General features: G+C 38.9%; 1 protein-coding gene across 4 annotated transcripts in view; it reads right to left on the reverse strand.

Annotated features, from left to right (window-relative positions):
• Positions 1-26,886, reverse strand: part of SLC25A13 (solute carrier family 25 member 13) — a 161,018-nt gene that overhangs the window by 82,053 nt on the left and 52,079 nt on the right. For all 4 annotated transcript variants that reach the window (XM_026706298.2, XM_087915821.1, XM_087915822.1 and 1 more), the window contains one exon: positions 17,452-17,567. In XM_026706298.2, the coding sequence (XP_026562083.2) occupies positions 17,452-17,567 (116 nt within the window). The remainder of the gene's footprint in view (positions 1-17,451; positions 17,568-26,886) is intronic.

Consider the following 26,886-nt stretch of genomic DNA (forward strand, 5'->3'; position numbering starts at 1 on the left):
TTATTCTCTGTCTCAAATTTAAAAGCCAACTAAACTTTCTTCTACCTTCCCGCTGAGATCTTTAACTCCAGGCAAAGAGCAACACATCAGTTTAAAATGGGATACAAAAGGCCATGCAGTCTCTATTAGCTGCACATCAACACACACTACCATCTCCCATTTCATACGATTTATAGAAACAAAAACTAACTTCCCTTATTTTAAAAACTGCATTAACAGTTGGGGAGTCTGGGAGAGTAAGCAGAGGAGGCTGTGTAGAAAAGCAATGGCCTCTGGCTGTGCTTACTGATTTGTTCATAAACTGTGCCTTTGCTCTATCACAAAAGGTTAGCGAGTAATTTTTCTAAAATTGCACTAAAATTAAAATAGTATTACTAGGGTTTGTGTGAGGAGCTACGGGGACTACAAGAAACTTGTTCTTCTCAGTTAAACAGCTACCTATGTTTTGGCTTCCATATGTCAAGACCCAGAATGTGGAAACCAACATGTATAGAGATGTGCATGGAAAGGCCTCCATATTTTAATAGATGTTTGGTATATGAATGGCTGGGTTATTTTAATCAATGTCAAAGAATTATATCTGGAATCACCCCTTTTTAAGAGCTTCAAGGTTTTAGGACTAAGTTTTTAGGACTAGAACAGTTTGTGGCAGAAAATCACAATGATGTAGTAAAACAAGGACTTCCTGGTGTTATCTGAAGTAACACACTTGCTATTTAATCACAATGCTTTGATTTAATACAAATATAGTGCAAATGTTTTTTTGGCAGATGCACCTCACTTAGTGCACAGATTATCCTAGCAGCTAGATTGAGATTTCTTGAAAATTTTAATATCACACATAGGTCTACTTTAGCTAGTTAAGAGTTTTCTTGTAAGAAGCCTGCTTCAGTTCAGTTCCCTTTTTTAAAAAAGCTAATAAACTTTCTGTATTCGGACATAGAGATGTTATGTATCTGAGCATTAAATGTTCATTCTTATTTTTATGATATAACTGTTATTGATAGCATTTTTGTTTCATGAAAATAGTCCAACCTTGATCAATTTGCTATCAACTTATTTTTACTCTCAGTTTCTGATAACATATTCTGGTTCACTTAACTGTCCGATCAGTATAATCCAGTATGAAACAGTACAGTGGGTTTTTTTTTAAGATGCCTGCAGCAAGCTTCATCAAATTATTGTTAGGAGTTCACAGTCTCCGTGGCTTATTTCCAGTGATACAAATAAACTATAAAACCTCATTAACAATCTCTAAGGAACATAAACTGTTGCTTTATACTTTTTTATTGGTCCATTTTTTACTCTATTGCCTACATTAAAACAATGCACCTTTGCCCTTTTGAGAAAAAAGTTTGGCCCCTAACAGACCAAACAACATGGAACATGCTAATTAGACCACCAGAGATTGATTGATTATGTGCCATCAAGTTAGTTTTAACACATAGTCCTATATACATAGCTTTCCTTCAGCATGATCTATATCTAACCTTATGATTCAAATCTTTAAGAGTAGCAAAATTGTGGCTGGAATTTAGTCCATTGTTGCTGGATGGAGTCCAATTGAGTCCACCCACCTTATTATATCCTCTTGTTTTTCCTTTCACCTATTCTAGCAACTCTTCAAAAGAGCTACTCTTCACATCATGTACTCCAAATCTGATAATCTAGGATAGAATCAAGATCACGTGAAATGTTAATACCATTTTATAGTGCTTTTAGTAAGACACATTTGGAATATTGTGGCCGCAATATAAAAAAGATGTTGAAACTCTAGAAAGAGTGCAGAGAAAAGCAACAAAGATGATTAGGGGGCTGGAGGCTAAAACATATGATGAACAGTTGCAAGAATTGCATATGTCTAATTTAATAAAAAGCAAGTGTCATGCCCCTGGTGGAGACTGACTCTGAGGAAGAGGAGGAACAGCCAACAGGGAGTGGGAATGTGGCTCCAGAGGTGGCAGAGGAGGCTGGGGAAGAGCAGAGGCTGCCACGCAGGGAGGAGAGGATCAGGAAAAAATGAGGTTTACTCAGGAGAAGATTACCATGATCCTCCCCGTGGCTTGCAGTTGGGAGCTATGTATATAAGTTCGTAACTACACAGTCAGAATTGCTGGAGTCAAACTTTAATGTTTTCTTTGAAAGAGGTTTATCTTTGCTGGCATTCTTCCCATGGACTCTCCTCCCTTATCTTCCTGGAATGTATGATTAATTATCTTAGTTTGCTTTGGAACTCTCATCAATGCGGTTTGTTTTGGTTTTCTTTTTGCCTCATTATTTACTTTTGTGACTTTAAACTGTGCCTAATAAAACAGTGATGTTAAGTTGAAGGAATTACCGGACTTTAATGTATGTTTTGGGTTACTTCTGGTTTGAGCTCCTTTGACGACGGACCGAAATCCGTGACTGTGTGCGGTTTCAATCCGTGCTTGCCACTAGAGCGCCCCAAGCTGGCTGGTTTTGGGCTAAGCCACCCCGTAGAGGTGGTGAAGAGGGGGGAGACTGCCAGAAGGGTCGAGGAGAGCCGCATCTCTCCTCCCCAGCTGGCCACAACTCCCTTTCCTGAAGGCGGCTGCAGCGGTGGTCAGAAATGGCCACCTCAAAGAAGAACTCGACTGGAAAAGAATGTGCAGGAGGAAGATAAGAAGAGAAAGCTCTGGCTGACCAGGTTAAACTGAAAAAGCAACAACGTAAGGTACCCTGGAATTTAAACTATAAAAATAACATTGTTCCCAAAGAAGATTTTGAAGTGGCGAAGGAGAGAGAAAAGGGAAAGGATTTGGGTTTTTTTCTTCCTCCCTTCCTTATACTGACAACTAAGAGACTTAATTAAGAAATTGACAAAAATCCACTTTGACATTAATAGGCATTTAAGCTGAAATTAAAATGTCAAAGGGATAATAAAGCTTTTTGGATATTTAAAAACTTTTAAAGGCAGGAAGGGACAGAAAAAGAATAAAAGGTTAGGATCTGGAAAAATGGAGGAGACTTCCTGGAACTAAAGGAATTTACAGGGAAACTTTAACAAGATTCCTAAAAGATACACTTCAACTGAAACTTTGTAACAAAATAATAGAACCCCAGGAAGAGAAAGTGGAAAAAAGAAGCAAGAAGAAACAGCTTTGGATTATTTGGATTAGCTGAAGATTTTTGGATTTTTGGCTATTGCATTTAAATGACTAAAATCAATCGGGTGGTTGTTTAAAAGTGTTTAAAATGGCACTACTTTTAGAAGAACTGAAAATGGAACTTAAAAAGTACAAAGAAGATGAACAAGAAGGGAGAGGTTCTTTTGGCTTCATATTTCAACTCTTAGAAATGGAGATCTGGAACTATGAGAAACAACAAAAAACACTTATAGAACAAGAAGATCTGGACAAAGAAGAAGCCATCTTTAATGATCAAGTAATGTTATGTGGGGGGGGAAAAGGAAAGAGGGGAAAGAGAGTAAATAGTTTAAGATTTGAAAAAGCAACCAAAAAAAAAGAATACTTTGAAAAACAATTACAATATTAGAAAGCAACAGAAGAGGAGATCACAGAAGAGAGAATTAGAAGTAGAGAGACAAGGGGAGGGAGTAGAAGTAGGGGAAGAAGGAAAGGAAAAGAAGTTATAAAAGACAGAAACAAGATACAGAGAAACAGGGAAAAGGTACAAGGATTGAAAGTATAAGCCTATTTAGAGATAATGGGTGAAAATTAAATTGAAAAGGGATTCTGCAATAGCACATAAGATAGTATTGTTATATTAGAAATAGAAACAATTTTTAGAAAATACAATGACTAAAATGATGGATAAAATATTTATTGTGATATAGTGGCACGTCTGTTAATAAATATATGAAAGAAAGTGAATGGGAGAATGAAATTAGGAAAGGACGGGAACATTTTAATTATTATTAATGATTTATAAAAATATAAGTGAAGAAAAATATGAAAAAAAAAATAATTATGGAAAGTTTATAAGTGTTCACAAGGAAGTATGATATTCAATTGAAAAGAAAAAGATGTTAAGATTTTAATGAATATTAATGATAGAATTGAATTGGAGTGGAATGAGTGTTTTATTTACAAATATAAAATTTTTTTTAAGAATATAGTGTGTACTTTAAGAATGTACCAAGCAGAATTTGATTGGAAGTTATGTATGATATTGATTGCTATAATCTTAAAGATATAAATTGAAGTTTAAATAAGAGTTGAATGGACAAAATTAAAAGACATAAAGATGTCATACTCCAATTAGTAACTACAGGGGAAAATTTGTTTAATGAAAAAAGATAATATGAAATTGAAACAGGACAGACAAAAAGTACAAATATAATGATTTGAATTAAGATATCAGATAATGAAAAATAAAGTTGAGAAAATCAAAGGGAGGGGAAAAACTATGTAGAAAATGTTAACTAGTAATAAGACATGGAATAGAATACAAAGATGAACATGAAATTGAGTTTGTGTCTGTGTGAAGAAGTGATAACCCGTGATCAGGCTATTCTCAAAGAAAGATGTTTTATTTATATTATGGGGTTTTTTTTGTGAAACCCAAATAAAATTTATATATATTATATTATATTATATTATATTATATTATATTATATTATATTATATTATATTATATTATATTATATTATATTATATTATATTATATTATATTATATTATATTATATTATACTATACTATACTATACTATATATATATATATATATATATATTTGTTTTCTGAGGTTCTCACGGGTATTTGTATGTGATCTTTGGTTATGGGTTTTCTCGCGTAAGATTGGCAATATCTAGGCAACGTTTCGATGAAGTCTCATTCATCATCTTCAGGCTTCTGTCTTCGGCTCTGTGCTTCTCAGAGTGTTGTGAGCTTGCAGCACAGAGAAGCACAGAGCCGAAGACACAAGCCTGAAGATGATGAATGAGACTTCATCGAAACGTTGCCTAGATACTTCGAATCTTACGTGGGAGAAAACCCAAACAACCAAAGATCCATATATCCACACACACACACACACATATACATATGCGCATATATATAAATAAATAAAATAAGAATAAAAATATAAAAACAGTGATGTTAAGTTGAAGGGATTACCAGACTTTAATGTATGTTTTGGGTTTTGGGTTATTTTGAGAGACTACGGGTCATAACAGCAGGACTGGGATGACATGAAAGATCAGTATTCTAATATCTAATGGGGTTCCACAAAGAAAAAGGAGCCACTCTATTATCCAAAGCACCTGAAGGAAGACAAAAAGCAATGGATAGAAACTAATCAAGAAGAGAAGCAACCTAGCACTAAGGAGATATTTCCCAACAGAACAAGTGGAACAATTTGACTCCAGAAGCCGTGCATGCTCCAACACTGGATATTTTAAAGAGATTGGACAACCATTTGTCTGAAATGGTACAGGGTTTCCTGCTGTAGCAGAGGGTTAGACTAGAATACCTCCAAGATCTTTTCCAACTCTGTTATTCTAGGATCCATTTGATAGTTTTCTTAGCTAACTATAGCATTCTCGGGTGTCTTCTTCTACACTAAAGTTCAAAAGCATATTTTTTTATCCTGGTTTTCAAGGTCCCAACTTCTATAGAAAAGAGTGTCATAGGGAAAACCACAGCCCCTGTGAGTCTGATCTTTCTAATTATAAAGCTATCATTACACTTGAACAGGGGTGGGATTCAAATTTCTTAACAACTGGTTCTGTGCGTGTGGCTTAATTTGTGGATGTGGCTTGGTGGTAACATGACCGGCTGGGTGTGGCTTGTATGTAAATATTTAAATATTTATGTAAATATTGATTTTTTTTTTTACATTTAAAAAAGAGCAACTTTTATTCAAAATCAGGAAAAGCAGGCAGGCAAATTGAGTTGCTCACAGAATCACAGTCACTCACAGATCTTTCTGCAATCTTCTGCCTGAGTCTTTCACATAAAATTTGCTTGCAAACAAACTCATAAAATTTGCTAGCAAGCAAACTCACAAAATTAACTCACAACACACCATGTATGTAAATATTGAATTTTTTATTTAAAAAAGAGCAACTTTTACCCAAAATCAGACAAAGCAGGCAGGCAGATTGAGTTGCTTGCAGAATCACAGTCACTTACAGATGTACCTTTCTGAAATCTGCTGCCTGAGTCTGCACTGAAAAATAGAAGCTTCAGTCCTAAAGAAGGTTCAGCTCTGCTCGCAGGCACTTCTCCCACCCCCCCTAGGAGGGGCAGGGCCAGCCAGTGGCATAATTTGCCAGTTCTCCGAACGGTGCAGAATTGTAACAACCGGTTCCATAGAACCAGTCTGAACTGGTAGAATTCCACCCCTGCACTTGAATATTTTTCCAAGACTCTTATTGCTACTTTATACAGTGCTAATATGTAGTGTATTTCTTGAATGCCAAGATGGCGCCAATGACGGCTGCCTCGGTGAAATGCTCTCTAATGGTTTCTTTATTCTTTATTATTAACTGCAATTTACAATGGATTTCATACTCACGGGACCATCTGCTAAGAATTAGGCAATGTTTCTTTAAGGAGCAGCTTTCTGATTCCCCACCCCCACCTGTCTTTGCAAACACGGAGGAGATTCTAACCAATTCCCTGGTGCTATGGATTACAACAAAGAAAGCAAAGAAGCGACCACGCTGGAAGAGGACACGAGGTAAACGAGTGGGAATTCTAAATAGACTAAGGAATAGGGGGAAAAAAACTCCTCTCCCTTCAATCTTTCTGACTAATTTATGCTCACTGGCTAACAAGATGGATGAAATTTACCTCTTAAATAGATGAAATTCTGATTTTTATAATTCAGCTGTTTGTTTTACTGAAACCTGGCTTAATCCACAAATTCATGGGGACACCATATACATCCCAGGATTTCAGACATTTAGATCAGACAGAATTGAAGTGACATCAGGTAAAACAAAGGGTGGGGGAATTTTGTTTATATATCAACAACAGCTGGTCTCAGGATATAACTATAATATATAAGTTTTGTGATGAAAACTTAGAGTCTTTACACATCAACTGCAAGCCATTTTACTCTCCACGTGAGTTCTCCTCATTTCTTCTAATAGCTGTGTATGTTCCTGCACAAGCCTGTATAAACAAGGCATTACAAACTCTTGTTGATCAAATTATAGAGGCTGAAGCCAAACACCCTGGTTCCCTTCCCATCATTTTAGGAGATTTCAATCAAGCAAATTTAAGGAAAGAGCTCCCAAAATATTTCCAGCATATAAATTGTCCCACCACAGGCAAAAATACTTTAGACCACTGCCACACAACAGTAAAAGATGCTTATAGGTCTTTACCACGAGCAGCTGTGGGACACTGACCACTGCATGATTCACCTTGTACCTGCCTACAAACAAAGACTTAAAACATTAAACCAACAATTAAATCAGTGAAGACTTGGTCAGATGAGGCAAAGCGGAAACTCCAGGCATGCCTTGAGTGCACTGATTGGAATGTTTTTGAAGATGCCTCTGCAGACTTAGATGAGCTCACAGATACTGTAACATCATATGTTAGCTTCTGCAAAGACTTATGTGTACCAACAAGGAACCTGCAAAGATATAGTAACAATAAACCTTGGTTCACAGCCAAACTTAAGCAGCTACGTCATTCCAAAGAGGAAGCCTACGGAAAAGGTGACAGAATGCTATACAACCAGGTCAGAAACATATTAACAAGAGGAATCTGAGCAGCAAAAAGAAGCTACTCTGAAAAGTTAAAGAATCAATTCTCAACAAATGAACCAGCAAACATGTGGAAAACTCTTAAAAACATCACTGGCTTCAGCAAACCTTCTTCCCAGGTAGAAGGAAATCAACAACTAGCAGATGACCTGAATGTGTTTTACTGCAGGTTTGAAAAGAAACTACAGCCACCTATCTCCACAACCCACATCTCAAACACACCAACAACAGCCAAGCCTCCCACAACTGGCCCCAATCCATTGGGCTCACAACCTCTGGTGATCACAGAAAAAGAAGTGCAAGATCTGTTACACAGACAGAAGCCAGGAAAAGCAGCAGGGCCAGACAAGATAATTCCTTCTTGCTTAAAAGTTTGTGCTGACCAATTGGCCCCCATCTTTACCCGAATCTTCAATAGATCACTAGAGATGTGCTATGTTCCTTCCTGCTTCAAACGTTCTACCATCATCCCAGTGCCAAAGAAGCCCTCCATCAAGGAACTGAATGACTACAGACCAGTTGCTCTAACATCTGTAGTTATGAAAATCTTTGAAAGGCTTGTGCTGTCCCACCTGAAAACCATCATGGATCTGCTGTTAGATCCCATGCAGTTTGCATACCGAGTAAATAGATCAATAGATGATGCTGTTAACATGGCTCTGCATTACATACTACAACACCTTGAATCTCCAAATACCTACACAAGGGTCCTCTTTGTAGACTTCAGTTCAGCATTCAATACCATCATTCCAGACACTCTTCTAAGTAAATTAAACCAACTAGTGGTACCTGAACACACTTGTAAGTGGATCATAAGCTTCCTAACAGACAGGAAGCAGCACGTGAAGCTAGGTGGAATCACATCCAATACCCATACAATCAGCACAGGGCCCCACAAGGCTGTGTGCTATCTCCACTTCTCTTCTCCCTATATACCAATGACTGCATCTCAAATGATCCTCTGTTAAAACAGTGGTCCCCAACCACTGGGCCCCGGACCGGTACCGGTCTGTGGATCGTTTTGTACCGGGCCACAAAGAATGTTTGCTTGGGCGCTGCCATCTTGTTTCAGCGTCCTGAATTGCCTTAGCATGCTCGGTTAGTTAAAAATGCCCTACCCAGAGAAGGAAGTGGTGCTGGAGGAGGAGGAGGAGGAGGCAGTAGTGGAGAAGCAAGCAACTCAGGGCGCTACCGCTATGGCAGCTTTGCCTGCATTTCTGAGGCTTCGATGTTGGAAGAGGCAGCAAGGGCTGGAAAAGGGGAGAGCTGTGCAAGGCTCCGTCTCCCTTTCCTGCCTGCACGTGGGTTGGGAGGAGGAAAGAGAGGCCGGGAGCAATTCAAGGCTAGAAAACTAATGGGGAGAGCTGACGGCGGGCACTGGAGGAGGGGACTGTTGTTGCCGCCGCCACTGTGTGTGGACGTGTGCATCTCAGGGACCTGAGCCGGGAGGCGCAAGAACTGCAAGTGGAAGCGTTTGATGATTTTGAAGAACTCCTGGAACACGGTAGATTGGCGTTTTGTACATCTCAGTGAAAGAGTGAGCTTTGTTTTGTGTCCTTTCCTCCCCTGGTAATGCGAGAGATACTTTCTCTCTTTCTCCCACCCCCAAATAATCACTGGCGAGCGAAGTGCCCCCAGGGACACCTTTCCTTGCCTGTCTCCAGGTGAGGCTGGAAGAGCCCCCCCCCCCAGCTTTTCCTCGGCTGCAGATCTGAGCCTCTCAATCCTCCATCCAGGATCTGAAAAGAGGTCCCACTTTCTCCCCCTCCTCTCCCCCAATCACCAAGAGCGGCAGTACTTCTGCAGGCAGATGCCTGCTGAGAAGCCCCTGGAGTGGCAGCCAAGGGGCGCTGCCCCCCAAGGAGAGCAAAGCCCCCTTTCTCCCTCTGCTTCTCCCAGCAGCAGTTGCCCCGAGGCCCCTCAGCTCAGACACACACACACACACACACACACACACACACACACACTGCCTGCTCTTCTGTCTCTTTGGAAGGTGCCAGGTGGGGGAGGCTTCCAGCCCAGAATATTTTATTTTGTTATCATTAAGCATTTACATTTTTGTTATAATTAAATAAGTGTGTGTGTGTGTGTTTGTGTATGATGTATGTATGTGTGTATATGTATATGTATGTGTGTATATGTATATGTATATTTGTATGTGCGTGTATATGTATATGTGTGTGTGTGTGTGTGTGTGTGTGTGTGTATGTGTATGTATGTATGTATATATATATATATATATATATATATATATATATATATATATATATATATATAGATGTATAGATGTATAGATGTATAGATGTATGGCATTTGGCTTTGTTCGGGTATTTTCCCACGTCGTAGTAGTTGTGCTTTTAAAGTTGTAGCGACGTTTCAGCAGAATCTCATCTGCCATCATCAGGCTTCTGGCAGATGAGATTCTGCTGAAATGTCGCTACAACTTTAAAAGCACAACTACTACGACGTGGGAAAATACCCGAACAAAGCTGAATGCCATACATGTAAGTACCCGCGAAAACTTAAGAATATATATACACACACACACACACACACACACACACACATACTCCATATATACTCGAGTATAAGTCGACCTGAATATAAGCCGAGGCACCTAATTTTACCACAAAAAAACTGGGAAAACTTATTGACTCGAGTATAAGCCTAGGGTGGGAAATGCAGCAGCTACTGGTAAATTTCAAAAATAAAAATAGATACCAATAAAAACTTTCACTAGGACAGTTGAGAATAAGTTTGATGTTCACAATTTCCTCTTTGAAAGAGACCAGTAAATAGGGAACAAGAAGATGAAGAAAAAGAAGTGTGTTTTTTCACTTTTCACACTGCAGTGAACAAAAATGGCATCATAGGAACAGGCTTATTCTCAGTCCAAAGGTTTGTTTCTGATTTCTTCCCTGATTTAAGGGAAATTTGGGAAATGATCTCACTATCATGAAAGGTTTAATTGATTCACTAACCCAAAAGAAGATGATGATGATGACAGTGGGAGGCAGGAGTCACTCTCTCCCTTGCAAGAAAAAAGCAAGAGCCGTTCTTATGATATCTCTCTCTCTCTCTCTCTCTCTCCCCGTAATACAGGGTTTTTGCATTTGCAAGGTGCAAAGCGGCGGGGGCGGATCGCGCGTGCTGGAAAGGGCTTGACTGTATTACGGAGAGAGAGAGAGAGAGAAAGAGCATAAGAATGGCTCTTGCTTTTTTCTCGCAAGGGCCAGGCACTGGGGGCTTGCACGGGAGAGAGTGACTCCTGCCTCCCACTGTCATCATCTTCTTCTTTTGGGTTAGTGAATCAATTAATTTGGGAAACGATCTTACTATCATGAAAGTCAGTGTTCTCTGCCCGTGGGGCGTTTGGAAGAAAATGCCCCGCGGCATATCCATGCGCGTGTAAGGGGAATCAGAAATCCCCACGTTCAATGCCTAGCACGGCAGAAGAGAAAACGCAGCTATGAGCAAATACTGGGAAAACCTGATTGATCAGAAGGAAGGAGGCAAAAGAGGGAGGGGTGGTGGTGGACGGAGGTCCCACTGGTATTTGTGAAACACTCGGTCAGCAGCACTTAAAGTCAACGTCCTCGCTCCCCCCCCCACCCACTCAAAGCCACGAAGTTCCCCAATCGTGCAGCCCAGAATCACCCTCCCCTTTGGGGGCAGCAAAGATGCCCGGCATCTCCCGAGACAAGAAGTTTCGCCGTGCAATGAAAGCGCCCTGGCTCTAGGCTCGCGGGCTTAGAGAACAACACGAGCCAAGGTGGCTTCGGCTCCGCTCGGCTTCAATTCCTCAGCCCCAGCTGCTTTCAGTCCACTCGGGAGGAGGGGGAGGAGGTGGTGGCGGCTCGCGTTGTTTTCTGAGCCCGTGAGCCTAGAGCTCAGAAAACAATGCGAGGAGCCACCGCCACCACCTTCTCCCCTCCTCCCGAGCAGACTGAAAGCAGCTGGGGCTGAGGAACGGCAGCGGAGCAAGCCACCTCAGCTCACGTTGTTTTCTGAGCCCGCGAACCTAGAGCCTGGGTGCTTTCATTGCACAGCGGAGCTTCTTGTCTCGGGAAACACCGGGCATCGTTGCTGCCCCCTGAGGAGGGCGATTCTGGGCTGCGCGATTGGAGGACTTCATGGCTTTGGGTGGGTGGGAGCGAGGACGGATGGAATCTGCGAAGTGGGACTTGCCACCCCTTGCTGGCTGCCTCTGCTTCCTTATGGGCGGGGAAGGGGGCTCATCTGGACCAGGGGTGAGTCTCCCCCTCAGTTTCCCCTGAAGGATCTTCCGTCGCTTTTGCCTTCTCTCTACGTTTTCCCTCTGTTAAAATCCCCCCACACACACACACATTTATTTTTGGGTGGATAGATTTCGTGTCTGAGCATTCTCACATGACGGTGGGTCTTTTTTCCCCCCTAAAAACAGTTTAAAAAAAGAAAAAACAATATATCCTCATGCAAGAATTTTTCTGCTTCCGATTACCTCCGTCCTTACAAGTTGCAAAGGAAACACAGAAGCAAGGAAGTGGCTGCCCAGGTCCAGAGCTCCACATGTTTTTTTTTTCAGAGGGGAATCTCACTCGAGTATAAGCCGAGGGGGGGTTTTCAGCACAAAAAATGTGCTGAAAAACTCGGCTTATATTCGAGTATATACGGTATATATATAAAAAATTATATTAAATATATTAGCTTTTAAAAAAAAATCATATTAGTGGTCCTCGGGATTTAAAAGTATGAATTTGGTGGTCCCTGAGATCCGAAAGGTTGGTGACTCCTGTGTTAAAATACTGACATTTGCTGATGTCACAACAGTGATTGGTCTCATTTGAGACAACGATGAATCTGCATACAGGCATGAGGTTATACAACTTGCCTCGTGGTGTAACCAGAACAACCTGGAATTGAACACACTCAAAACCATATAAATGGTGGTAGACTTTAGAAGAAACCCTCTCATACTACCACCTCTTACAATACTAGACAACACAGTATCAACAGTAGAGACCTTCAGCTTTCTAGGTTCTACTATATCACATGACCTAAAATGGACACATAACATCAAAACATCATCAAAAAGCACAAAAAAGAATGTTCTTTCTTTGCCAACTCAGAGAGCTCAAACTGCCCAAGGAGCTGCTGATACAGTTCTACAGAGGAATTATTGAGTATATCATATGCACCTCTATAACTGTCTGGTTTGGTTCTGCAACCCAACAGGACAGACACAGACTTCAGGGGATAATTAGGACTACAGAAAAAACAATTACTACCCACTTGCCTTCAATTGAGGACCTGTATACCGCACGAGTCAAAAAGAAGGCTGTGAAAATGTTTACAGACCCCTCACATCCTGGACACAAACTGTTTCAACTCCTTCCCTCAAAACGATGCTATAGAGCACTGCACAGCAGAACAACTAGACATAAGAACAGTTTTTTTCCCGAAAGCCATCACTCTGCTAAACAAATAATTCCCTCAACATTGTTCAACTATTTACAAAGTGTACACTACTATTACTGTTAATCTTCTCATCACTCCTTATCACCCATCCCCTCCCACTGGTGATTGTAGGACTGTAACTTTGTTGCTTGTATCCTTACGATTTATATTGACTGTTTCCTAGTACGATTTGATTGTTGATTGTATCCTATGACTATCATTAAGTGTTGTATATTATGATTCTTGATTCTTAACGAATGTACCTTTTCTTTATGTATACTGACAGTATTTACACCAAGACAATTTCTTGTGTGTCCAATCACTCTTGGCCAATAAAGTATTCTGTTCTATTATATTACTGTTGATACTAAATAATAAAAAGTAAAGTTATCCATATTATATTTAAAAATATTTATTATAAGGTTACTTGCTGTACCTATTCATCATCATTTTAATCTGTTTTATGTTCAATCTTTGCTGCATCTTCATTTCAAATCACTTGCATTTTCAGCTATTTTCCTACAGCTGAAAGAATGGAAGCAGAGATGGTATTCAGCAGGTTCTAACCAGTTACGGAGAACCAGTAGCGGAAATTTTGAGTAGTTCAGAGAACCAGCAAATATCACCTCTGATAGAGATTTTAAATTATCCTTCCTCTGCCATGCTCACCAAGCCACACCCACAGAACCGGCAGTAAAAAAAACTGCATCTCACTGAATGGAAGAATGCAACAGCTCTTGTCTAGATTATACAGGCAGTCCTATATTGACTAGAAGACATATGCACACGTGCAAACTTTCTTTTTGTTTATTACGAAGAAATGAAGTAGTTCTATTGTAACAGCAAAAATGTAGCCAGAAGAGGGGGGGAAGGGAGAGAGGGAGTGTGTGTGAGAGGGAAATAGGAATGGTATTGTCTTTTGAGGCTCATAAATTTAGATAGAAAGAATTCTACATGACAATAGGTACGAACCATTACATGTGTATTGGAGAGGTCATTCTTAGAAGCTAATTTAGGCATCTATAGAATTAAATTGCCACTTGCCTAGTTTAATGCTTTTATCCCATCTGAAACCAATATATAAATTACAAGCTAGAAAGTTTAATTTCAATATTTTTTTTCAATTACGTGGATAGAAAATATGAACTTATGCTGAATTTTCTAATATACATTCTTAAAATTACATACTACACTTATCTAAAAATATAGAACATGTAGGAGCAAAACAGCAAAAGATAATATCATAATATCATAATAATTACTTAAATTAAATAATAGTTTTTTAAAAGATCAGAAGAAAACATTTAAAAAGATACACACATATAAAAACCTGAATTACTTCTGAAAAGTTTAAGTTCGAGAATATCAGATATTTGAAACAATGTTGAGTTACTGAAATAATTTAGGTTCTCTAAAACTAATGCTGTATTTTTATTTTATGTACTTATTTGTCAAAATAATAGGACTGATGCACAAGGTGACTCTTGAAATCATACAATAAAACCATCAATTAGAACATTATAAAACCACTTGAAACACATAAAGATAAGCAAAACAAGATCATGAGAGGGTTAAAATAAAAATATTTTATATGATACAGCCAACGGTTCTCTGCTACCAGGGGACCCCGGACCCCCAGCATGATGGGGAAAAAAACACAAGTGAAGGCTTTCGAAAGGCTCTAAGGGTTGGAGCTAATTTCACTTTAGAGGGGATTATATTCCAAAGGGCAGAACATACAATTAAGATACTTTTTGATGTTACAATTTGGTCTAGCTACATATTAGCAGCATTAAAAACTCTTTAATTATTATCAACATAGAAATTATGTTGGATTATTCTAAATCTCTGTTTTTAAAAGTACTCTAAGAATATTTTTTAAGGTGAATTTCAATTATTTGCATGAATTTTGGAGTACCCTATACTAACAAACAAATTGATCTTAAAGAAGATTATTAAATTTCTCATGCTTCTAAAATAAGATTAGTTCTACACCAGATTTTCTGAATGTTTATTGAGGATTTAGAAGAGAGTACTGTAAATGGATTCTTTGTTTATTTCTTTATGCTAGAAGTACAATATGATGCAGAGGACACACATATTATATCGGCTTTCTCTATCATAATCCAATTTTAGTTCAACTAGGTTTATTAATACAATTTTAGAGAAGTAGTAACACATATGTGAATGTGGTTTTGAAATTAGATTTTATAAAGCTATGAAGAATTTTGGATTTATATTAAGTATGGGTCATAGAAAAATACTACCCTTACAATGGAAAGACTACACCATTGATATTTTGCAATCTTAAATTTATGACAAGTACGGCTTGAATTAAATGGAAAGACTGGTCAATATATAGGTAATCCTCAATTTATGACAATTGAGCCCAAAATTGCTATTGCTAAGTGAGACAGTTGTTAAGTGAATTTTGCTCCATTTTATAAACTTTTGTCACAGTTGTTAAGTGAACCACTCAATGCTTAAATTAATGACAAGGGTTTTAAGTGAATCTGGCTTCCCCAATGACTTTGCTTGTAAGAAGGTGGCAAAAGATAATCACAGGATCCTAGGACATTGCAACCATCATAAAAATGAGTCAGTTGTCAAGCTTCTGAATTTTGATCATGGAGATGTTCAATGGTAATAACTGTCATAAATCATTTCTCCAGTCCCACTAGTGTAGGACTTCCTGTAATACCATGTAACCAATAGAATTTTAAAATATTTAAAAGCAATGATACATAAATATATTGTATTTTTATTTATTTTTAATTCTACATATGAAAGTTATAAGATATTTTGACCTCATTATATGTAATGGCATTTCAAAAACACCTAGAATTAAACTAACATTCTAAAAACAAAATTCCTTCCATTTAAATTAAGGGGTCCCCTAATGCTTACATTTGGCAGAACCATATCCATATAATTTTTATATGAAGAATTAGGATACTGTATAGCAGCAGCTCTCAACCTTTTGGTCTCCAGACTGGTTCCATAAAGAAAAGTTTTTCTGTAGGTTATGTAGTTTTTGCATGCTGCTTGCATACCATGGATGGGCCTTCACTTGTTAGCATGGCCTGGTTGCTGGCATGCCACGGCCCAGGGTTATGCACCCCTACCTTGCCGTACAGTATTCTAACTTTCTGGTAAAAATTCTTACAATGAAACTGGAAAAGTTTCGGAAATTGAGTTTAAAAATTACTTTGATTCCAGTGAGATAGAACAGTTGGGATCTGGCTTTATATTTAATAATATATGTGGATCCAAAGTTAGTTTAATTGTTTGGGTTTTCTCCCGCATAAGATTCGAAGTATCTAGGCAACATTTCGATGAAGTCTCATTCATCATCTTCAGGCTTCTGTCTCCGGCTCTGTGCTTCTCAGAGTAATGTGAGATTGCAGCTGCTTCCTCCTTTTAACTGCCAGTGGGGGTGGGACTTGATTGGGTGGGGGCTTGGCTGTGTTCTGATTGGGTGGGGGTGTGTTCTCATTGGTAGGGGGTTTGGCTGTGTTCTGATTGGTTGGGGGGTTAGCCGTGTTCTGATTGGTTGGAGGCGTGTTCTGTTCAGGTGGGGGCTTGGTTGTGCTCAAGTTAGTCTTAGTTGCTGGGGGATTTGATATATATATGTGTTTATTATATCTATATCATCTATCTATCTATCTATCTATCTATCTATCTATCTATCTATCTATCTATCTATCTATCATAAGCCTGGTGATTTTTAGACTCATCCAAAATTTAATAGAGAACCAATGTTATGGTTATGATAGAGAACCATAGAGGTTAAGACAATGGATTAAGACTGGGGGATCCTAACGTTCTAGTTCACTTTCAGCTACTGAAGCACACTAGATAGTTTTGAGATGGTCACTCTCTTTCACTCACCTCACAGGGTTTTTCAAATAATAAAAACAGGAGAAAGAATACAAGGCATACTGTCCCAAGCTAAAAGAAACAAGGCTGTAAGTGATTCAAATAAACAATGCATTTTAAACTGGAATTCCAGGTGCTCTCTGGGTTTGGGTTAGGATTATAGGCATTTCATTTCCCATCTAGATAACATCACTCTAAACAACCAAACTCAGAGAATATCAAGGACTTCACAATTCAGCCCTGAACTACAGATATTCTCTTCTATTGAAACTTAAACCTTATTTTCAGTTTCAGATTCTTAAATAAATACAAATTAAGCAACAAGATTCTAGTTAAGGAATAAAAACTAAAAAATTCTTCAATGCATACTTATTAAAACTCCACATGAAGAAAAAGATAAAAAGAAGGAAACAAATAAAAATAAAGTCTTACCAAAAGTAACTTCTCCTTTGCCCGTTTTGTCAAAAAGCTGAAATGCCACCATAAACAATGCATCTGGAGCACAGAGGACAGATTCAAATGCTACAAATTCTTGAAAGGATATCAACCTACAGAAGAAAATGTTATTAAAAATATAGTCCCTTATTTGTAGAATATTGAAGTAGAACATCATTTAGACCTGTCTTTCCCACCCTGGCCATCACACATATAAAAACTGCAGTTCCCAAAATTAATCTTTCCTGTTTCAGAAGATGTATAGTGTCTTTAGAAATAACAACATCAAGTTATAAGTTTTCAACATATTCCTTTCTTTTCACATATTTTTCCACAGCCAAGATCAATCTTTGTCTTGTAAGTCAAAAGGGGATACAGATTCATACAAATGTTTTTGTGCTTGTTTATAAGTATTGATACATATCTGGACATTTAATGCAAAACTTTGATCTGTGTGCTAACCAGATGCTATCTGCTTATGAGCATTTTTTAATCTACAATTTTCCTTACTCCATCATATAAAGAGCCATCGCTCTGGAAAATAGAATGCATGGACACCCAACTGTATAGCAGTATTTCTTTTGCAGCTAAGTGGTTAACTGAAATATTATACAATCATAACTTGTGATTTTACCGGTTGGCTTCTCCAATGATTCTGCTTTTTGGAAGCCTGATGTGAAGTATGCAATTGGCGACTGACAGTCACAATACTTACCAGGAGTGAAGCATCCAAACTTCAAACATGCAATCACAAGGACCTACCGTAAAGTTACTTTTTCAATGCCATTGTAATTTTAAATGGATGTTAAATGGGGCAGTTGTCAAGCAAGGCCTATCTATATGTCTATGTTGAATTTTCTTTCAAAATTGTTGACAGAACTTAATTATGATTGAAATGGCTATTTTTTTGACACAGAATTAAATATTGCAAGTTTAGGGAGATGAACATTTTCTCAATCTAGCCTTATTTGATAAAGAATGTAATTATAATTTAGTTTCACTGTGCAGTCGTATTTTCTTTCCAAACTTTCACTCAAAATATGCCACTCAGATTTCTATAAACCATTTTTCAAAACAGTTGCTTTTTTATTTTTGACATGTAGGGCAGTAAATCTTGAAATTATATTAGGTTGCTAGAAAACTTGCAGAGTATTCACAAAAGCCACTTTGTGTAGCAGGTAAGGCATTCATCTAGGAGTCTATGAGTTCTAGTTCTGCTATTGGTAAGTGACCTTGGGCCATTCTCTCTCAATCCTTGGAAATAGGCAATGGAAGACCACTACCAAAATCTTGCCAAGAAAACTGCAGGGACATACCCAGGTAGCCTCCAGGAGTGAAAACTGACTCAAAGACAGAAAATACACACACACAGTTAAATCATACTTCATTAAAAGCATTTTGTATGAAATGTGTGAAAAGTTGGGCTACTTATATTATTATTAACTAGTAAGGTAGGAAGGTTCAATTTAGGATTTACTGAAGATGCTCAATAGTTCTCAGATATTATTTTATAATATGAAATATACTAGTTGATAATATAATTTATCACCAATAGTAAATTATTAAGTTCACTTGTTTGGAGCAACCTTTCCACATTTCCATTAAAAATGCAGCAGCTTCCAAGATCAGTCTCAATGGAAGTACAGGTAGACCATGACTTTCATTTAGAAAGTAACAATGGCACTGAAAAAAGTTTTTCACGCTGACAGCAGAAGCATCCCCATTTCATGTGAACAAAATTCAAATACTTGGCAACTGGCTTATATTTATGATTGCAGTGTCTCTGGGGTCATGTAATCAGCTTTTGTGACCTTCTGACAAGTAAAGTCAACGGGGAAGGCAGATTCTCTTTATAACTATTTTACTAAGTTTAAAAAACTGCAGTGATTTTCTTAACAACTGTAGCAAGAAAGGTTATAAAATGGCTGAAAAAGGGCGTTGGTACTTACCTGATACACCCGTTCTCTGTGAGCTGTGAAGAGCATCCACTGATGGAAAGGTGCTTCAGTCCCTTCTAGGAAGGCTGGGCTTAAACTTGAGGACACTCCTCCTCCTCCATGAGACTCCTCCTTAGCGTCCCCAGTTTTGTGAAGCCAAGGTATTGATACCCTATATGCTTAAGCCTATGTAATAACCCTGGCCGGAACAGACCCCCTACCAGACGTAATAAAAGGGAGGGGATGGATGCTCTTCACAGCTCACAGAGAACGGGTGTATCAGGTAAGTACCAACGCCCTTTCTCCCATGAGCTGTTCAGAGCATCCAGTGATGGGACATACCAAAGCTTGGCACTGTCCTAAGGGAGGGTCTCCGTCTGGGTTGCAGACCTAACTGTCTCTGAAATAACTTGCTGCAAAACTCGCCTACCAAATGAAGCCTCAGCAGAAGCAAATATGTCAATTTTATAATTTCTAATAAATGGAGATGGAGCAGCCCAGGTTGCAGCTCGGCAAATCTCCTCTATTGTAGCTTGGGTCACCCATGCTGCTGTGGTGGCTGCACTCCTGGTTTTTTATGCAAGTCCTGGCATCATCTCTCCCAGCGGGTTGGTATGGCAACAGGAACCATTGCAGAGTTCTTGCATGGAACTGGGCCCAAGGGATAATAGAAATTCAAGAAATCATTTTTCCAAGCAATTTAGAAAGGAGACATAGTTGTACTTTCCTAAGAGTTCTGATCTGTTGAGCCAAATCTCTAATGCTTCCTTGTCTGTCAGGGGAGAGGAAAACTTTTATTCCAGGGTGTCAATGAGGGCGTCAAGGTGAATAAGTCTAGTAGAGGGTGTTAAATGACTTTTTTACCAATTGATTGAGAACCCATGTAGTTGTAAGGTTACAAGTGTAGTTTGAGTATTTGAATTTGCTTGATTAATGAAAGATGCCAGAACAAGGATGTCATCCAAGTAGCATTGAAGTCGGATGGACCTATCTCTGAGTGATGCTGCCAAGGCAGCCAAGACCTTTGCAAAAGTTCTGGGAGCTGAAGCTAGGCCAAGTGGGAGAGCAATATATTCGTAATGGATGTTGTTGTAACAGAAATGAAGGAATTTAAAATGAGAGGGCCTAACTGGGATCTGTAAGTAAGCTTCCGAGGTCTATGGAGGTAAGGACATTGTCTTTTCTGATGCTGAGTAAGATGGATTGGAAGTGGTCATTTTAAATTTTCGGTAAATAAAATATTGGTTTAGACATTTTAAGTCCAGGATTGCCCTCCATCCCCCTGAACTTTTAGGGACCATGAAGAGGTGCAAATAAAAACCAAAACCTTTTTGATTAGAAGGGACGGGTTGTATGGCCTGGATCTCTAGATGTGCTATGGCTGTGTCCATGAGAAACCTTTTTTCTGCATCCCTGGAAATTGGGGACTTTATAAAAAAATCTGGGGGGGTGGAGCTGAACTCCAGTGCCAAACCAAATCGTACTGTTCCTGACCCATGTGTCAGTGGTAGAGGAGTCCCATTGGTCAGCAAACCTTTTTAGGCGACCGCCAATGGGAATCTCGTTGTGGTCATTACTTGGACCTGTGGAAGGGCCTAGATCCTGTTCCTCGAAATTGTCTCCTAGGATGTAGTCCCCTTCTATATCTGTCCCCAGGTTCAATTCTATCTGTCTGTTGTCTGAATCCAGGCTGTCTTTGAAATCTTGGATAGTAGGGTTGGTAGAAGGGGCAAAAGGAATCTCTGCGAAAGGGCTGAGGTGATCTGGACTCTGATTGATGGAAAAGAGAGGGAAGAATTTTCTTTTTGGTTCCGGTTTCAATTAGGAGGGGTTCAAGTGCACCGCCAAATAGTTTGTTCTCCGAGATGGGAGCTGAGGCAAGCCGCCACTTGTGCTTGACATCTGCCTGCCAATGCCTGAGCCAAAGTAAACTTCTAGCTGCAATTTGGGAAGCAATGGCCCTAGAGGAAAATTTAACTACACTGAAGGTAGCATCTGCTGAAAACTCTGCAGCAGCGATTAATTTAGCCACATCTTGATGTGCCCTAATGGTTGAGGCTGGAATGGTATCCCTCAGGTGTCAGAGCCATCTGAGAGATGATCTGGTGAAAAAGGAGGCAGCTGTGGCCGTTCTGATGGCCCATGCATCCGAGACGTGTGCCCTGCAGAGGGCTAGTTCCGCCTCTTTTCCTCAGACTTGAGAGCCTCTTCAGCTTCACTTGGGATGGCTGAGGAAGATGCAAGCGCAATGATAGGCTCATCCACTTCCGGAGTGTTTAGAAATTTAGAGAACTCAGGTGCCAAATTATAGTATTTTTTTATCATGTCCTGTGGGAGCGGAATATGAGGCTGCTGCAGCCCATTGTTTTTGTACTAAACTGGAAAATGTGTGGCACAGGGATAACCTCTGCCTCAGTGACTGGTTGAGAGAATATGAGATCCTCTGCTTCCCCTGGAGTATTTGGTGAGGGAGGGGTACCCATATTATCCAGTCGTGCGGTGTTCTTGGCCTTAAACAGCAGCGATTTAAATAGTCATGGGCGGAATAATCCTGTAAATATCCTGTCAGGTGAGAGGCCTTCATCGTCAGACATCCCCCTTTCTAGCGGATCCACCTTGACAATACCTGGTCAACGGTGTGTACTGACCCCTCCATTGGATCCCCTTGATTTCCCATATCCTGTGTGTACTGAGGGTCTCTCACAATGGGCAACGATAGTTCTGCAGGGGGGGTACCTGATGAAGTTGTGGATCTGTGATGCCCAGAGATTGTTCAGAAAGAGATCTGCAACCCGAAGCTGAGGGTGTTTGTCCTGCCTGAATAGCCTGTTGGACGCTTGTTGCTATGCCCTTCTGGATAGCTAGCTTCATCCATGCCCTCATGTTGGCAGGGATTTCCCCCGGAAGTTCCTCCTCTTGTCTGAAGCCAGCTGCAGTTGGTGTAAATGTTGCCTCTGGGACCCTCCTTGGGGAGAGAATGTTAGAAAGAGCCTCCTGGGGAGGTTGTATTGATAGCTGCTCCTTCTGGATAAATCCAGAGGGGCAGTTGGAGGGTTCTGGGCCTGTGAAGTAGAGGGTATGATAAGTGGTAAAGAGGTGGCCTGCAGCTGCTCATGTACATTTTTCCACCTACCTTTCTAATGCCTGATGGTGTCTGCGCATCTTTCTCTGCTGCCTTAGAGGTCTTTTTGGGGCTCCGTGGACTTACCTCTATTTTTAGCAGTTAGTCTAGATCTGGAGTTGTAGCTGCTGGCCATGGTAATGCCTTTGATAGCAAAGGAAAGAGGCTATGAAATTAGGTGGCTGGAACACCTAGGGGCCTGCTCCCTTAAGGGGCAGGGGATCCTGGAATAAATAGTTCCCCAATGCCTTTATTTGTACTGTTTTGCTTTGTTATCTATCTATCTATCTATCTATCTATCTATCTATCTATCTATCTATCTATCTATCTATCTATCTATCTATCTATCTATCTATCCATCCATCCATCCATCCATCTTAAAGATTTGTAGAATTAAAATAAATCAAGTCAATTTTTGAATAAAGTACTTGTAATATTAAATATGGAGACCAGAAAAACAACCTGTCTGAAGAAAGGCTAAGCTAAAACTGGAGACACTAAGGAGGCGTCTCATGGAGGAGGAGGAGTGTCCTCAAATTTAAGCCCAGCCTTCCTAGAAGGGACTGAAGCACCTTCCCATCACTGGATGCTCTGAACAGCTCATGGGAGAACTCACTTGGCCTTGCATAGAAACAGAAATTTGGAGCTCAATTGTGGTAGTAAGTCAAGAAATACCTGTAATCACCCAACATTAGGTAAAGAAAAAAGGGTTTCCTGCCCCGTCATGTACAACTTTAGAGTGTGGTTCTGATCTCTGTTTCTTGGCCGAGGGAGCCAGATTTGTCCAAAGACATTTTCCATGATTATGGTCAGCATGGGATATACCAAAGGCACACGGAACGCTGTTACTTTCACAAAAGTGGTACCTATTAATCTGCTCACATTTACATACATTAGAACTTCTAAGTGGCCAGGAAACACTGCACCCCGTTGCATGGCGTTTGGGTTTTGAACTTAGGTTGTCAAGCTTTCCAACTAACACGCTCAGCATCTTCAACTGCTGAGCATCACACCCTCATCCTGTTGTGCAGCACTTGGGTCTCAAACTTGGGTTATCAGCTTTCCAACTAACAAGCTCAGTGTCTTTAACTGTTGAGCCATCGTATCCCCTTTCATCCAACATTTACATCAAATTAATAAAAACTGGTTAGAATTGACTAATAAAAGTATACTCTTCTATGGCAACATGTATTTTATCATGTTCCCATTAAAGCTTTCAAATAAAAACATTAAAAAAATTATTTGTCATACTTGTATATCCTACAAAAGTTTGCAATAATTACAAGCAACACAAAAAGTTAAATAAAACGTCATAATAGGAACTAAGATATAGTCTTTGTAACATCATAAACATCATAAAAGTAGCTCAGTGGCTAAAACACTGAACTTGATCAGAAAGTCTGGCAGTTCTTTTATCTTTTGTCCATTCTTTTCCAATTATCTATTTATCTTTTCTCTTTAACACGAAATTTCTCCTATAATCACTAATTGAAGTATGACGCCTTTCTATCTTTCCCCTAAATTTAACACTTAAAATAATACATAGTTTCCATTCTGATTCTGCTTAGTACATTCTACATACTACATTTTAAAATAAGAAAATAATAAATTTATAATATAGTTAGATATATTAATTTCCATTCTGATTCTGCTTAATACATTTTAGATACTACATTTTAAAATAAGAAAATAAGAGAATGATAAGTTTATAATGACATTAAAACAATAGCAAATTAAACTTATCATTAAATCTTAAACATTTTACATTCCCGTTAATATTTTATTAAATATTAAACTATCGTTAAATATTAAGCATATTTTGTTAGGTCTAATAATATTCCAATTTTCTATTTCAAGCACAAATACAATACAATCTTGTGTACTTTTGCAGAATCTCTTTTTAATTGTACTTTACCCTTTGTCTCTAAAAAAAAATCTGCTTTTTCCCATCTTGTTTCAAGCCCTTATGACTTCTTTTCCCTTTTTCCCTTCCTTTCTTATCCAATCTGGCCTTTTTACTCCCCCCCTTCTTAACCTCTGCCTTTTTAACCTCCCCTCTCTGTTGTATTCCTCTTTTCTGTTGCTTTCTGACATTGTATCAATTTTTCACCTTATTTTTCTGTTTCTTGGTTGTTTTTTTGAATCTTAAATTCTCCATTTTTCTTCCCCTCTTCCTCTCTTCTTTCTTGGCTAAAGTTATTTGTCCATTAAAGATGGCTTCTTCTTCTTGTTGTTGTTGTTGTATTTGCTGGTAGGTAGAAATCACCATTTCTAAGAAATGAAAAACAGATCCAAAAGAGCCCTTGCCTTCTTGTTCCTCTTCTTTTAATTTTTCAAATTCTATTTTTAATTCTTCCACAGATAATGCCATTGTAAGGTTTTTTCTTCTTCTTTGTTTTGAAACAACCCAAATGTTTTTAATCTTAGAGTAGTTTCCAAAAGTCCCAAAGTCATCAAGCAATCCAAAAAAACACAAAATGTTTCATTTAGCACCTTCTTCTCTTTAGACTTTCTCCTCCTGGGGCAATATCAATTACAAAGTTCCAAAATATATTTTTGAAGTCTTATTGCAGTTAATCTCTAATCTTATAAATTCCAAGCCGTCTCCTCCAGCAAGATCTTAATATAAGGCGTTTTTTTTACCTCTCCCTTCCCACTTATAGCAAAACACTTTTGATTTTTACCTTCTGTGCCAAAGCAGGTTTTTCAATGTCCATTTGCTATCTCCGTAAGGAAGGAGAGTGAACTTTCCCTTTTAACACTTTCGTTCGCCGCTTTAACAATCTCCTTTGGAAACAATAATATCATCCAAAAAAAATTAAGTTCCAGGGTATTTAGATATATCTTAGAGTCCCGGTTCAGCCAAAAAACTTTCACTTTCTGACACTTCCTCCTGCACGATCTTGTCTGGCTGAAGGTTTCTTTGTGGCGGCCATTGCTGACCGCCGCTCCACCGCCTTAGGAAAAAGGAGTCTAGCCGGCTGGGGAAAGGGGTTGCGATATCCCCAGACCCCTGCCCGGATCTCCTCTGTCTTCCGTTACCTCTACGGGGTAATGACAGCCTCCAAACCCGACTGGATTGGAGGCACTTCGGCATCAAGTGCAGCAGGAACCGCGCATGATCACGGATTCCTGCCGCCACTGAAGCTTTGCAACCGGAAGTTTAATGATTTAAATTAAGATGAAATAAATAAAATAGAATTAAGAGAGTGAAAAGAGGAGAGAAGTTATATAGAAAATATAGAATGGTAAATAAAATAAGTAATGGTATACAAGATGAGCATGAATTTGATTTAGGTCTGTACAAAAAGATGTAACCTGGGGTTAAGCCACTTTCCAAAAAGAAGTTTTGTTTCTATGTTTCGTGTTTTGTGTGTTTATGTTTGATTGAGAATTAATAAAACCTTGGAGGAATGTTAGAAGAGAATAATTGTAAACAAGTCAGATGAAAATATAAGCATAATGAATAAAAACATATAAAATAGACAAATACAGAAAAGAAATATAATTGAATAAAAGTAAAGGGAGAAATAACGAGAAATTTGAAAAAGATATGTATGCATTTATATGGAAATGTGATAATTTAGAACTATGCTGTATAAAACAATGTTTTATTTGCCTTGTTAAAATTTACAAGTAGCTTTCAGAAAAGAGGTTTTATGTTCTTATGTTTTATGTTTTGTTTGTCTTTAAAAACTAATAAAATTTGTTTAAAAAAAAAAGAAAGGCTGGCAATTCAAATCCCTAGCACCGCGTAACGGAGTGAGCTCGCATTACTTGTCCCAGCTTCTGCCAACCTAGCAGTTCGAAAGCATGTAAAACTGCAAGTAGAAAAATAGGGACTGCTTTGGTGGGAATGTAACAGAATTCTGTGCGCCTTCAGCATTTAGTAATGCCAGCCACATGACCGGGGAGATGTTTTTGGACACCACTGGCTCTTTGGCTTTGTAACGGAGATGAGCACCGCCCCCTAGAGCCAGAAATAACTAAGATGTATGTGCAAGAGGAGCCTTTATCTTTATCTTTTAAACATCATAAAAACAGTCAAAGTGGGCGTCTTATCATTTAACAAAGTCCTCAAAGTAACTCATTATGCAAGAATTTCCAGAAGACCAGGATGGACTATTTATCTCATTAAACATATAATCTGCCTTTCTTTAGGAGTCCTAGGCAATTTACATCCCTTCAGTTAAACCCCAAAAGATCTCTGAGAGGTTAGGCTGACAGTTACCCAATGAGTTTCGGTGGCTGAAAATGGACTTGAAGTATAATTTTTCCAGTCCTAGCCCAACCCCTTAATCCGGTAGTTCTCAAACTTTGCAGTACTATCATCCCTAAAGTGATAAGGGATCATTTCTGTGATTCCATTTCATA

The sequence above is a fragment of the Pseudonaja textilis genome, chromosome Z, assembly GCF_049901715.1.
Source record: "Pseudonaja textilis isolate UNSWEBS1 chromosome Z, rPseTex1.2, whole genome shotgun sequence".
Classification (NCBI taxonomy): Eukaryota; Metazoa; Chordata; class Lepidosauria; order Squamata; family Elapidae; genus Pseudonaja; species Pseudonaja textilis.